The 14,281-nt window shown below is 37.1% G+C and overlaps 1 protein-coding gene across 5 annotated transcripts in view; it reads left to right on the forward strand.

The window, feature by feature from the left end:
- COL19A1 (collagen type XIX alpha 1 chain) overlaps positions 1-14,281 on the forward strand; it is a 319,412-nt gene that overhangs the window by 15,751 nt on the left and 289,380 nt on the right. For 4 of the 5 annotated variants that reach the window (XM_010975277.3, XM_031455936.2, XM_031455935.2 and 1 more), the window contains exons 3-4: positions 9,808-9,882; positions 10,790-10,889. In XM_010975277.3, the coding sequence (XP_010973579.3) occupies positions 9,808-9,882; positions 10,790-10,889 (175 nt within the window). Of the gene's footprint in view, positions 1-9,807; positions 9,883-10,789; positions 10,890-14,281 lie in introns of those variants that run through there. The other variant, XM_031455938.2, reaches the window with a different exon arrangement.

A 14,281-nucleotide genomic window follows, 5' to 3' on the forward strand; every position in this document is an offset into this window, starting at 1 on the left:
ATATACACCCTTTTAAACTAGTTTTCTACTGAGTATAAGGAAAAACTATTCTGAAATTTGGCTTTTACTAACTGACACACACTGCACTCTTTTTTTGTTGTTGTTCTTTTTTTTTTAATGAAAGTATGGTCAGTTTACAATGCTGGGTCAATTTCCGGTGTACAGTATAATGTTTCAGTCACATACACATACGTATATCTCTTTTTGTATTTTTTTCATTATCAGTTATGACAAGATATTGAATATAGTTCCCTGTGCTATGCAGTAGAAATTTGTTCTTTATCTATTTTATATATAGTAGTTTGTTATCTACAAATCTCAGACTCCCAATTTACCCCTTCTCACCTCCTTTCCCCCTGGTAACCACAAGTTTGTTTTCTATGTCTGTGAGTCTGTTTCTGTTTTGTAAATATGTTCATTTGTGTCTTTTTTTTTTCGATTTCACATATGAATAATATCATATGGTATTTTTCTTTCTCTTTCTGGCTTACTTCACTTAGAATGATGATCTCCAGGTCCATCCATGTTGCTGAAAATGGCATTATTTTATTCTTTTTTATGGCCAAGTAGTATTCCTTTATATAAATATACCACAGCTTCTTTATTCAGTTGTCTGTTGATGGACATTCAGGTTGTTTCCATGTCTTGGCTATTGTAAATAGTGCTGCTATGAACACTGGGGTGCTTATATCTTTTTGAGTTCGCCCAGGAGTGGGATTGCTGGATCATCAGATGTATTTTTTTTTTCAATTTCACATATGGATAATATCATATGGTATTTTTCTTTCTCAATACATGGTAGATGTATTTTTAGTTTTTTGAGGAATCTCCACACTGTTTTCCATAATGGCTGCACCAAACTACATTCCCACCAACAGACATGCTGTACTCTTAAACTCAGGGTGGAACATATGCTGTCAGATAGAGAAATTTATTTTGTGTTTTGAAGAATTCCTTATTTTTAATATGGTAACATCTAAGAACCCTACTACTGGCAAATGTACTTTGTAACTGGTGAATTTTTAAAGTTCAGGAAAGCTTCACAATTATTAAATAAAGATTATAGCTCTTAACCAGGTATTCTCCTTCAGAGGGACAGCTTTGGATAAAAAAATAAGTATTGGATGGAGGGTACAGCTAAGTTGTAGAGTGTGTGCTTAGCATGCATGAGGTCCTCGGTTCAACTCCCAGTACCTCCACTAAAAAATAAATAATTAAACCTAATTACACCCCCAAAATAAAAAATAAATTAAAAACAAATAAGCAGTGAAGTTTCTGTGACAGCTCATTACCTCTTTTAACTAGCTGGGTTCCCATTTTTTTTCTCTTGTTTGGTGACTTTTCCAGATTTCTTTTGTTACGTTCTGGTCCAACGTTCATTACCTACTTTTGTTAACCACTGTATTTCTACCAACCTGTAATATTTAATCAGAGCTATTATCAAAGTCTGAAGTGTACAGGATCTTGAGGGGCACTAGTAATTAAATGAAAGGGGTCTGTCAACAGGAAGTCTGTCAGCCCTTAAAAAAGTGCAAAACATCAAAAGGCTCTTATTTTGATCCATTTATGAAAAGAAAGCAAACTAGTTCTCTGTCTATGGTAAATTGCTGCTGTTCATCTTCCCCACCGCTAATCTTGAGACAAATGTTGTGTTATGAGTTTTGTCACTAAAGGAACAGAAAACAATTTTCCCTTATGCATGTTAGAAAACAAGAGCGCTACCTGTCAGATGGCCCTCATCAAAAAACCACAAGTAGCAAATGCTGGCGAGGATGTGGAGAAAAGGGAACCCTCCTACATTGCTGGTGGGAATGTAAGCTGGTGCAGCCACTGGCAAAAATAGTATGGAGGTTCCTCAAAAACAAAACAAAATAGTATGGGCGTTCTAAAAATAGAACTACCATACGACCTGGCAGTCCCACTCCTGGGTATATATCTGAATAAAACAAAAACACTAATTTGAAAAGATACATGCACCCCAGTGTTAGTGACAATATCATTAACAATACCAAAGACATGGAAGCAACCTAAATGTCCATTGATAGATGACTGGATAAAGAAGTTGTGGTATATTTATACAGTGGAATACTACTCAGCCATAAAAAAGAATAAAATAATGCCATTTGCAGCATCCTGGATGAACTTGGAGGGCATTATGCTAAGTGAAATAAGTCAGACAGAGAAAGACAAACTCTGTAAGATATCACTTATATGTGATCTAAAAAGATACAACAAACTAGTGAATATAACAAAAAAAGAAGCAGACTCACAGATGTAAAGAACAATCTAGTGGTTACCAGTGGGGAGAGGGAAGGTGGGGCAATATAGGCATGGGGGTTAAGAGGTACAAACTATCATGTATAAAATAAGCTATAAGAATATATTGTACAACACTGCGAATATAGCCAATATTTTATAATAACTCTAAATGGAGTATTATCTGTAAAGCTATTGAACCACTGTGTTATCCACCTGAAACTAACATAATATTATACATCAACTATGTCTCAATGGAAAAAAAAAGAATGATAAATAGAATGTCTATGGAACTAGGCAGATTTGACTGTGATTTTACAGGTAATAATAATTCCATTATATATCATGTGTACTCCTGAGGATATGAAGAAATGGAAAAAATAAATCAGGAAAAATGGACAATAGATAGAAACATTGAAATTTCTCAGACTATAGCCGTTGTCCCTCTTCCCATGTCCCCTCACTCCCTGTGTGACCCATCCATCCCTGTGGCTTTAAATATGATGGACACGTCAACCATTTGCAAATTTACTCCACAGCCTGAACCTCTCTTCTGAGTTCCACACCCATATTTCTTTCTCTCTTTCTCTTTTAATCGAATTATAGTCAGTTTACAATGTGTCGATTTCTGGTGCACAGCATCATGTTTCAGTCATACGACGGCACCTTGAACTTAACATTTGTAAGCCTTCTCTCTTCCATCACGGATTACTTTACTCCTGGTTCAATCTCCTTTTCTCCCTCCAGTGGGATTCATTTCAGTAAACTAAACTTTTAGTCGGCCGAACCAGCCAACTCTCCCTCCTGCCTCTGTTCAATCCGTTATCACATCCTATTGATTCTTGTATCTCAAGTCCTGTATGTCAACTCCATCCCCCTTTTCCATCATCCCTGTCACCTCCTTAGTCCAAGCTACCACCATATCTGGCCTCAGAGTATGAGCTTTCAAGTAAGGTTGCCAGATAAAGTACCGGCCACCCAATTAAGTTTGAAGCTGGATAAATAATGAAAACATTTTCGCATGCCTATGTTCCAGGCATTGCATCAGAAATACTTATACTAAAAATAGTTTTGTTACTTATCTGACATTCACATTTCATTGGGTATCTGTGTTTTTACTTGCTGTATTTGGCAAGCCTTTGTGGTGGAAGGGAGGAGGGGAGGTTTTATTACATAGCGTTGTCAGGGAAGGCTGCCCTCCTGTGGGGACAGTTAAGCAGAGACATGAAGGCAGTGAGAAGGGGAGGCATGTGATCACTGGGGAAGCAGTACATCCCAAGGTCCTGAGGCCAGGGGATGCATGACATATGGTTGAAATAACAAGGAAGACCAGGAGACTGGAGTCCAGTGGGTGTGGAGAGGGCCAATGAGGGGCACGTACTGCTCCAAAGTGGACGTGTGCTTTGTGTGTTCTTAAAATCTGATTTCTAAGTCTGCAGGGTCAAAGGCTAGAGCTTGGACTCTGGTAAATTCAGCAAAGCAATAAAAACTGCCCTGTAAGACCTCTTGGGAGACAGCCAAACCTTGACCTCTAGGATTGTGAACGGGTAGGCTTCTGAATTTATATCTTCCTGTGTCATATCATCCCTAAAGACCTCTCAACAAGCCTTAATTCACAGTTAATTTTATGCTGTAATATTGTGTTATTGATAACACATTTACTTAAGTACGGATGTGTGGAAACACATAGAGTGAGCAAAGTTAAAATATAAATTGTATGTCCCCTAGACAAATTCTGTATTTCCTTTCTTTGCAACCAGTGAAGTGGTGTATTTATAGCTTAACACTGAGAACCTTCTACAGGTGTAAAGATGTCCTACAACATGTTTGCGTTTATTTTCCAGGGTGCCTCTCGTTTTAGCTTTTCCCTTTGTCTTTGTGCTGCATGAGAAATGACCTCACCTCTTGGTTTCTCCTAAGGCCAGAGGCCTCTGGAGCCATGGAGAGTCCACTTTGTATATGAGCATCAGCAAAATACACACATCTTTTAGGTCTTTGGTCAGTTGGAAACAATGAAAAGTTCAAAAAATGGAATTTAACTGCTCTGGGCTTTTTAGCTATTTGAGAAGAGAAAGACAAAATCCAACAGTCCGTCAGTGAACACTAGATTAAACTGAAGAATTTTACGAGTGGGTTCAGAAATAACAGAACAATGATAGGAAAAATGCGTTTCAAAAGACATGTGATATGGGAGGGGGGAGGGTATAGCTCAGTGGTAGAGTGATTGCTTAGCGTGCTTGAGGTCCCGGGCTCAATCCTCAGTACCCCCATTAAAAAGTAAAATAACATCAATCAATCAATAAACCTAACTACCCCCCTAAAAAGAATTAAAAAAACAAAGACATGTAATTTAATCTCAAGACTAGAATGCTTTACAGTATACTAGGAGGCCCAGGCAGCAGGTGAGAACATAGCTTAAGGATTTAGAGATTAAGGACCAAGTGTTTTTTAAAATTTAAGTGCATGTTTCAAACTGAGAGTGGAGACAAAATTATTTCTACTAAAGCATGAGGACAGTATCCCAGGTGCTCTATTATTTTGTTTAGAACATGGTTTCAAGAAGCATGTTTGACACAGAGAAAAAGATGTTGGAGAGAAAGGGAACGGATTTTATTTCAACTTTGCCACTGAGTCGCTGTGTGATCTGGGTGAAAGTCACATAGCGTCTCTTGAATGATTTGTTCTTAGGTCCTTAGGATTCTAATCTTTACAGGGAGAGAAGGAAAAAAATATTTTTTTAAATGTTTGTGATTTTTGGTAAATAAGCTAGATAAAATCTAGATAATCTCCCCCAAATCTGACCTAGCTTCCTTCCTTCCTGGTCCCTTTGTCCCCTGTCAGTATCCTTCCAACCCCATATAAGCCACTCAAATCCTACAAGCCACGTCAGGAGGAAAGTGGGTCTGACAATCACGAACAATGTCTTAGCTTGAATTTGTCAAAAACACTGGCGTTTGTGTTTCAAGAGGTCTGTTGATTAAGGTCCCCGAAGTAGTGCATCTTTTGTGCTGGAATCTTAGTACTTTTGAAAGGTTCCCAAGAGCCTTTGAAATGACACTGCTGCTGGGATGCTCCCATGTACCTGACAGGATGCTTATCAGTAGTTCTTCAAGATACACTCATGTTTATGCAAAAAGTATGCTTTATTTATATTAAAATGTATGTGTCAATACTGAAAGAAATTCACATATCCAACCATTGCTAGCCACTTCGATTGTGTTGCCGTTTCAATGCAGCGGACCGTAAGACTCATGCATTCAGTTTGCTGTGCCTTGAATCTTACCCCCAAATAATTAACACTTAGTTTTCATTTGTTTTCTTCAGCTTTTCACAGCATAGTGCATATTCAAAAGATATAAAGCTGTACTTGGTTTTCATAAACTAAAGACTTTGGTGAAGAAATACTTTCATAAACATTGCTGGAAATGCTCAGTTTTATTCACGTCACAGTGACGGGTTTATTACTTGGACACCATCGTATATTCATTAAGTTCTCACAAGAATTTAAATAAGATATATACTGTTTCCACCTTGGCAACAGGCCAGCATACTTTCTGCTCTTTATCTGTGTGTCATAGTTGGAAGTTCCTCCTTCTGTCTGGGCATTTGCTTTGCCGGTCACCTATTGGACCTTCCCTACATATGTGGTGAAGAATTTAAAGTTAACCTCGTTGATTACAGTCATATAGTCATTTAAAGTCATTATAAAAATTTAATCTGAATTTCAGAGTTTTGTTGTGCAAGAGAATCATTTTTAGCTTAAAATATTTTTCTCATAGACATGCTATTTTTCTTTGAGGTCATCAAATCTTAGGTGCACAGTGCAATGAATTTTTGCATTTGTATTTATACATCTGTGAAACTGCCACTCAGATCAAAATATAGAAAATTTCCAGAATCCCAGAAGGCTTTCTTGTATCCACTCCCAACTGACACCCCGTCAGGGGAACCAGTACTTTGATATAGATGAGTCATACAATCTCTTGAGCTGCATGTAAATGGAATTATGCAGTTTGGGAATGATATTTTTTTCCACTTAATATTATATCTATGAGATTCCTCCAGGTTGTTGCAGGTAGCAGTCGTTCATCCTTTTTTATTGCTACCATTTTCCGTTGTATATACCACAGTTTGTCCATTTATCCCCTGTTGTCAGTGAACATTTGGGTTGTTCCTGGTGTCAGATTATTATGAGTCATGCTGCAAGGAATAGTCTCTTCTAAAAGAGCCATTACACCCATTCTTGTACTCATTTCTCTTGGGTCATTGGATTTCCAGGTCAAAGAGTTCATGAATATTTAGCTTTAGTCAGTGCTGCCAAACAGTTTTCTGAAGTGGTTGTGCTAACTTCCACTCCCACAAGCAACTCACTCCACATCCTCATCCGTGCTGTGTGTTTTCAGTGCTTTAATTTTTAGCCATTCAGTGCTATCTCATTGTGGTTTTACTGCATAACTCCCTGATGACTAATGATGTTGGGCACCTTTTCATGTGTGGGTTGGCAATTTGGACATTTTCTTTTGTGAAGTGCTTATTAGATTATTTTTGGGGGCACATTTTTGAAATAAGGTTTTTAATCTTTTTCTCATTGATTTGTGAGAACTCTTTGTATGCTCTGGAGACAATGTTTTATTGGCTATATGTATTGTAATAGTCTGTGACTAGCCTTTTCACTCTTTTAATGTTGCCTTTTGATTGTTCAGATTTTAATTTTAATGTAGTCCCATTTATCAATCTTTTATAATTAGTGCTTTCTCTGTCCCTATCAAGAAATCTTTCTACTCCAAGTTCGTAAAGATTTCATGTCTTTCTGTAGTCCTTTATCATTTTACCTTTTATGTTTAGATCTAAGATCATCTGTCATTAATTTCTGTTGGTGGTGTGAGCTAAGGGTCAAGTTTCAGTGTTTTTCTATATGAACATTCAGTGGACCCAAAATCGTTGATTGAAGAGACAATCCTTTTCCCATTGAGTTGCAGTGGCCCTTTTGTGGTAAATAAGGAGACCATCTGTGTACAGATCTCTGTTTGAACTATCTCTTCCATTGGTCTAGTTATCTATATGAGCACCAACAGCTGGGTATAAAAATCCCCTGTGTCTGATCGCGTGCGTTCTCCAGCTTCTTCCTCTTCAGTTTTGCCTTAGCTATTCTAGTTGTTTGGGAGTTATATATCAATTTGAGGATCAGCTTGTCAGTTCTCACATATACACAGTCACAAACACACACGCACAGCCTGTTGGGATGTTCACTGGTATTGCACTAAAACTAGAGATAAAATTAAGAATTGATGTCTTAACAATATTGAGTCTTCCAGTCCAAATACTTGGTTAATCCATTCAGTTACTTAGGCTTTTATTTCTGTCTGAAACTTTCTATAGTTTTCAGTGCCAGAGATCTCAATGAGGTGTTTGGTTTTTATAAAAACAATTATGAACTCAGATTACAAAATGGGTATGATTTCAATTTTCTCCAAAAAAAAAAAAAAGAGTAATGTTTACAAATTTTCCAGCTTTATTATTATTATTTAGGACCTGCAATCATGTTCAGATCTCTGAGAGAGGAATTTCCAAAGTAGCTAAGTAATGTCTAAAATTATTCAGTGCTGTAATTTTAATTGTGTATATTGCAGCTTTTAGATCTGATTAAGTGGTAGCATGACTGATAATCTGATTTATTCTTCTAGTTAAATGTAGTAAGCTGATGCCCTGTCACCACCCCTGAGGTCTGGGCTACATTTGTTAAATGAAATGCTGAGAAGCTGAACAGTTAACCTGGAGAACTGGTAGTTTCCACTTTCCACAGAGCAGGAGAGCAATTTGGTTTTCAGCAGTTTATCTCCTCTCTGTAATAAAACCTTCAACATCATTAACCAAAATATAATTTTTAGATGTGGAAGATTAAGCTTGTGATTGCATGACACCAAAATTGTGCATCAATTTTGCTTAAGAATCTTCCAGTTGTACAGTTACCCTGGGATATTCTAAAATTTTGCTGCAATTTTGTCTGAATTGGCGATAAACTTCCCAGAATCAAGACCAATTTAAATTTAAACATATCCCAGATAATAAAAAAATTAGTATATGCATGAACATTACCATATTAGTGTGTTGTGGTGGTATCAAATGCATAATCACTGTGAGTGGAGGCTAACTTTGTCTTCTATTTCTTTGAATATCATTAATTGCCTTAGCACATCATTAATTTGTTCTCAGTAATTTTTGTCTCGTTCTTTGGTCATTATAGGCCACTTTTGTGTGGCAGAGGTCTTCACTTTGGCTTTGTATTTTTATTTTAAAATGACTTCCCTTTGTGTCGCTGCCTTAATCAGTTCAGACTGCTCTAACAAGTATACCACAGGATTGGTGGCTTAAACAACAGATGTGTATGTCACACGGCTCTGGAGGCTCAGACATCTGAGGTCAGGTGCCCAGAGCCAAGTTCCGGTGATGCCCTCCTCCTCGCTGCCTCACAAGGCAGAGAGAGAGAAAGAGCTCCTGTTTCTCCATCCCCTTATAAGGATATCAGTTCCATTACAAAAGCTCCACCCTCTATGACCTCATCCAAACCTGATCACCTCCCAAAGGCTCACCTCCAAATACCATCGCAATAGGATTAAGACTTAAGCATATGTATTTTTTTGGAGGACACATTTTGTCCACAGTAGTCCCCTTCTGCTCTAAAGTTTAATATCACCTAATACCAAAACCTGAATCAAAGTTCTGTTTAAATAGTAGTAGGTCACTGCATTTATTTATTTATTTAATTGAAATATAGTCAGTTTACAATGTTATGTCAGTTTCTGGTGTACAGCAGAATGTTCCAGTCATACATAAACATATATATATCCCTTTTCATATTCTTTTTCATTATAGGTTACTACAAGATAGTGAATATAGTTCCCTGTGCTCTACAGAAGACACTTGTTCATCTATTTTATACATAGTAGTTAGTATTTGCAAATCTCCAACTCCCAGTTTATCCCTTCCCACTCTCTTCTCCCCAGTAACCATAAGTTTGTTTTCTATGTCTGTGAGTCTGTTTCTGTTTTGTAAATAAGTTCATTTGTTTTTTGGGTTTCTTTTTTAGATTCCACATATAAGTGATATCATATCATTTTTCTGTCTTACGTCACTTAGAATGATGATCTCCATGTCCGTCCATGTTGCTGCAAGTTCACTGCATTTAATATTAGACTATACCTTGAATATGAATATTTAATAATACTAAAGCTAGCTCATTTCCTAATGTCAAGTATACAGCAACTATTAGAACATTAGATTAATGATAATTGTAACTGTGTAACACTGACACGCATTCCCTGTGTACCAGGGACTGTTCTGAACAACTTCACATATATTATCACATACAATCCTCACGAACACACTATGAGGTGGGTAATACTCTATCCTTATTAAAAAGAAATTTAATAAAATGGTTTAATTTATTTCCATCTTATCTTTCATTTCTGATTGTATTGTATGATTCAAATTTACTTGAAAAAACTAATGGAAAGTGTAGTGAAAATCCTCAATACTTTTTTCTTGTAATAGAAAAGCAATGTCCTCTACTGAGAACAGAGGGACATCAGTTTACAGAAGACAACAGAGACAAACTGGAAGTTTCAGGTAAGCATTATAATCCTTTACAAAGAAGCATTTTTAGGTAAAATTATCACCAAACATGTGATATACTGTGGGTGACTCTGTGACACTGTAATTTAAGATGATAACACCAATGTTAAAAAAATTGAAAGCAAGGGAGATGGATGATGTACAAAAAATGCTGAGAGCAGAGTTATGTATTGTTTAACCTAAGACCACCAACAACTCACCCTCTTGGAAAACAAAAGTTATTTAAAATCATAAAAGTTGTATACACTGTAGAAATTTTGAATGGAGGAAAATGCATGAGAAAGAAGATCTCACTACCCAAATATGAATCCCGTGTTGCTATAACATTCCTTCCTTCCTCCCTTCCTTCTTCCTTCCTTCCTTCCTTCCTTCCTTCCTTCCTTCCTTCCTTCCTTCCTTCCTTTCTTTTTCTCATTTTTCCATTGATCCTCCATTTTCTCTCCCCCCAACCCGTCATGCACACATAATCATAATACATATGCTGCTTTTGAAATCCAAGCGTTTCCCCACATCAACATACATTTTTCTAAAGCATGATTTTTTTAAAGGGCTGCTTAGCTATCAATTGAATGGCTGTATTTTTTTTTTGCTTAACTAGTTTTCTATCTTAGAAAATCAGAGTTGCTACAATAAACTACTCTGATTATTCATTTAGAATAACTCCTGCATCAAAGAAAATTAATATTTGAATGTTTGGAAACATATTTCATCCTCCTGTATCCTAAACAGAGGAAAATGAAATAAAGTTTGCTAATCCTGAGCAGCAGGATTTGGCTTCAAATCAATTGGTCCACAGATAAGGACTGCAAAAAAAATCCTATTTAAAAATCAGTAAAATATCTCTATGTGATAACTAAATTTAGTAAAACTGCTGGATTAAATCACTTCTCACACTTCACAGGTTTCGACCTAGGTGAGAGCTTCTCTCTGAGACGTGTGTTTTGTGAAGGTGATAAAACCTGCTTCAAATTGGGAAGTTCGCTTCTTATTAGAGACACCATGTAAGTAACAGAGCTTTTCTTTACCATATAGTATCCTACTATGTGAACTAATTTCTAAAGAGATTTCAAATAATTTGTTGAAAAATGAAAAGTCTTCTCAATAGAGTCATACTCGCCTGAGTGCAGTGGTAAATGTGCTGTTTGTATAGTTGTGGTTTTCAGTCATCTTTGCAGACTAATCTTGTTCTATGGTGTAAATTTACATGTACAGACAGAGGCATAATCTTTAGGGAACAGTAATTAAATCCATTTTGAAGACATATTATTTATGTTGAAATAGACATAACCAAAAGTAGAGTTTAAAATATGAATTTTTAACACCAGACACAACATAGACTTAGAGACAAAAACCAGATTTTGTTACATGTTTCATGCATGTAGATAAGCTTCATGATAAACTAAAATCAAAGAACTTAGCCCTTATTATATATTCATTTTATACATTGTGTAAATGGTAAATAAAAACTTTTTTTTTGGTCTTGATACTCATTTCATTTCAAAATGGACTTAATGAAGGTTTTTTTTTGCAGCCGTTGGTTTGTTATCTTTATCATTCTTTTTTTTTCCTGATAAACATGGGATTAGAAAGAAAGAACCACTTGCCATTTAAATACTGACAACTGATCAGCAGTTATACAGGGCAATGATGATTCCCCATGTGGTTGACAGTACGTAATTGGAGGATGGGTAAAGAGTAATTCAGAAAGCTTGAGTCATCAGGAAGGCGGATATAGCATTTATGGTCATGACATTCAGCCGGCGTCCAAGAGGAACATTCTAATACGGGAATCCACTGCAATGAAAAAAAGCATCAAAATTCTGTTTGGTTTAAATGCAACACAGATGTTCTTGTGTGAAAACGTGTATGAATATTTTCCCTTCCCAATGGGTTGCCTAATATTTAAGTTACCGGGTGGTTGTTGAGAATCACAGCATTTGAATTCTCGAAGGGAAATAGCATTAATTATCTCGTTGCCTATCCTCAGATGCTCCGTATAAACCAAGTTACTAACTCACATTTTTTTTTTTGAGAGAAGTTTCTTTTAAACCTTCTGTTTTGTGATACTTTCAGTTTAGTGACATGGTTCCTTAAAAGTAAACTGCTCCTTAATTGGTAAGAAATCAGAGTGCTAAGGAAGAGGGTAATTTGATATCAGGGGGGTGTGACAGGCAATTGTCTGGTGGAGTATTTAGCAGATGTCACTGTACAGATCTGTGCTCTCCTGGGTGGCTTAAAAGCCTGTAGGTGGCTTCGCATGCAGGCGTTAAACCCTCAGGGCAGGACAGCTTCGGGTTTGGGTATTCATATGTAGTAAAGAAAAGTCAGTGTGTATCTCATGTATATTTCATACGCATTGGTTTAGATGTTTCTAAACTACTAATAGATAATTTTAATTAATGAATTTAAGAAAGGCAATAAATTCTCTTCCAAAAATTAAAATGCATTTTCGCTCTCACCTTCTTCCCTCTGTTTCTGGCCAGTTGACTAGTGGAGTGCACATCTTTTAAAATTCACTGAGCATGTATCTAAGACAACTCAGCTCATTTTAACTAGCTACATGGGAAAACTCGCTGCCCCATTTAGACACTGCCATTCCCTCTGCATATGCATGATAATAAATATTAGGCACGACTTGAATTGTATTTTCCGACCTTTGGATCTAAATCATCATGAGATTGCTGGGCAATCAACGTTAAGTGAACTCTCCGGCTCTGCACAGCAGAACCCTGGGAACTCCGCTACAGGAAACCGGAGAGTATCTGGTTAAGCCGACCAGCGAGTGTCAAGTAGCTTGGCTGATCTCCACTTACATCTCACTCAGGGAGCCAAGTGTGCTAGGATGCTCTTTTCGCACGATGCCATTTTGATTTTTCAATGAGACCGGAGTAAAGTTGCAGCTATTTATACATTTGCAGAATCAGCCTGGGAAGGGGCAGATGTTGTTTTATATGGAAATTGAGATTCTTTCTGGGTCTGAGCTTGTTTCTGTTGCTCTGGCATCTTCCAGGTGAGGTGTAGGAGCAGAGTTGTCTAACGAGTGTGTTGGTCAGATAACCACTGGGCACACTTAGTGCCTTGAACCTGGCTTAATGTGGGGACCCCAAAGACAGCTCTTGAAAGGGCCCTTCAGATGAACCTGTTGTCCCCCAGACGTGGCACAGGCTTAGGAGACATCTGAAGGGCTTTCCATGTTTGCTTTTATTTTCAATTCATGGCCATTCTTCAGTATTCCTTAGGGTAGCAAGTGGTAGGTATCTGGGGCTTTAAAAGATGTGAGGTAACATGCTACTTAGGTTTCTAGTTATCTTTTAAGAGGAAATTTCCTCAGCTTCTTGTGTCTGCACGTATCTCTGGTTGTGTGAAAGAAATAATTATTTCTACACATGTTGACAACAATATCCCAGATGATCATACTCTGATTATCCTTAAATTGTGTTTGAGCAATTATCAGGGCAAAATGGTGAAGTTTTGAGAGCAAATGTACACAAAACATGTATCTGGTATGAAGCACTTTATTTTCTTGGTTTTATATAGTTTTTATCTTTCATTAGTTGCTTCTATAGAAACATGTTTTTTAAAAATCAAAATGTCGTAGTAATTGAATAAATACATATAAAATGTAACAAAAATAAATTTCCTGATTTGTTATTGAATTCAAGGATGATAAAGAGCCTTATCTCTCAGAGTCTGTGATTGAGAGCTAATGTCTATCCAGAACATTGTGTTGAGAAGGATTCTGATGTCCTGTTGAGGTCTGCAGACTAGAGCTCTGTGACCCATTAGCAAGAAAGGGGAGAAGGGAGTGCTCATATATGTTTCAGGTCTGTAACCTCTCTGATTCAGAAGGATTCCTGTGAGCTGGTGGCTTTTGCAGCTGAAACAGTTCCCATGGATGGAGGGAAAGGAGGCTACGTGTGAAAAAAATAATCAGCATAGATTAACTTTACTCAGATTTCATGAGCTGGGATAGTGTAGCTAGAAACGGTGGCATGATTGACAGATACAGTCCCCTTAGCTGTTTTTACAAACAAATAAATCTCCGGTGAAGAGGAGTTGTCACTCTGTCCCTTTCATTTAATTGGTGGTTGCTTTCTGGAAGCAAAGGGCTAGTTAGTTTCACGGCTTTACATGGGGGAAAAAAAAAGAGCTGATAAAGCTATTCTCATTTGTGTTTTATAATACATAATAATCCTTAGCAACTAGGAAACCCCAAATGATATGTTTAGAAGACATAACGAGTTTTCTTAGAAGATCTTCGAGTTTTCTGGACCTTAGCAGTTCCCTTGGAAATATTTCTAAATATGGGGACAGCTGCTATATACATTGCAGCATCGTCAGTCCCCGGCCTTTGCTACTGTTGAATGATTCACCCCATGGGCATGTCTTTTCT

The sequence above is a fragment of the Camelus dromedarius genome, chromosome 6 (genome assembly GCF_036321535.1).
Source record: "Camelus dromedarius isolate mCamDro1 chromosome 6, mCamDro1.pat, whole genome shotgun sequence".
Lineage (NCBI taxonomy): Eukaryota > Metazoa > Chordata > Mammalia > Artiodactyla > Camelidae > Camelus > Camelus dromedarius.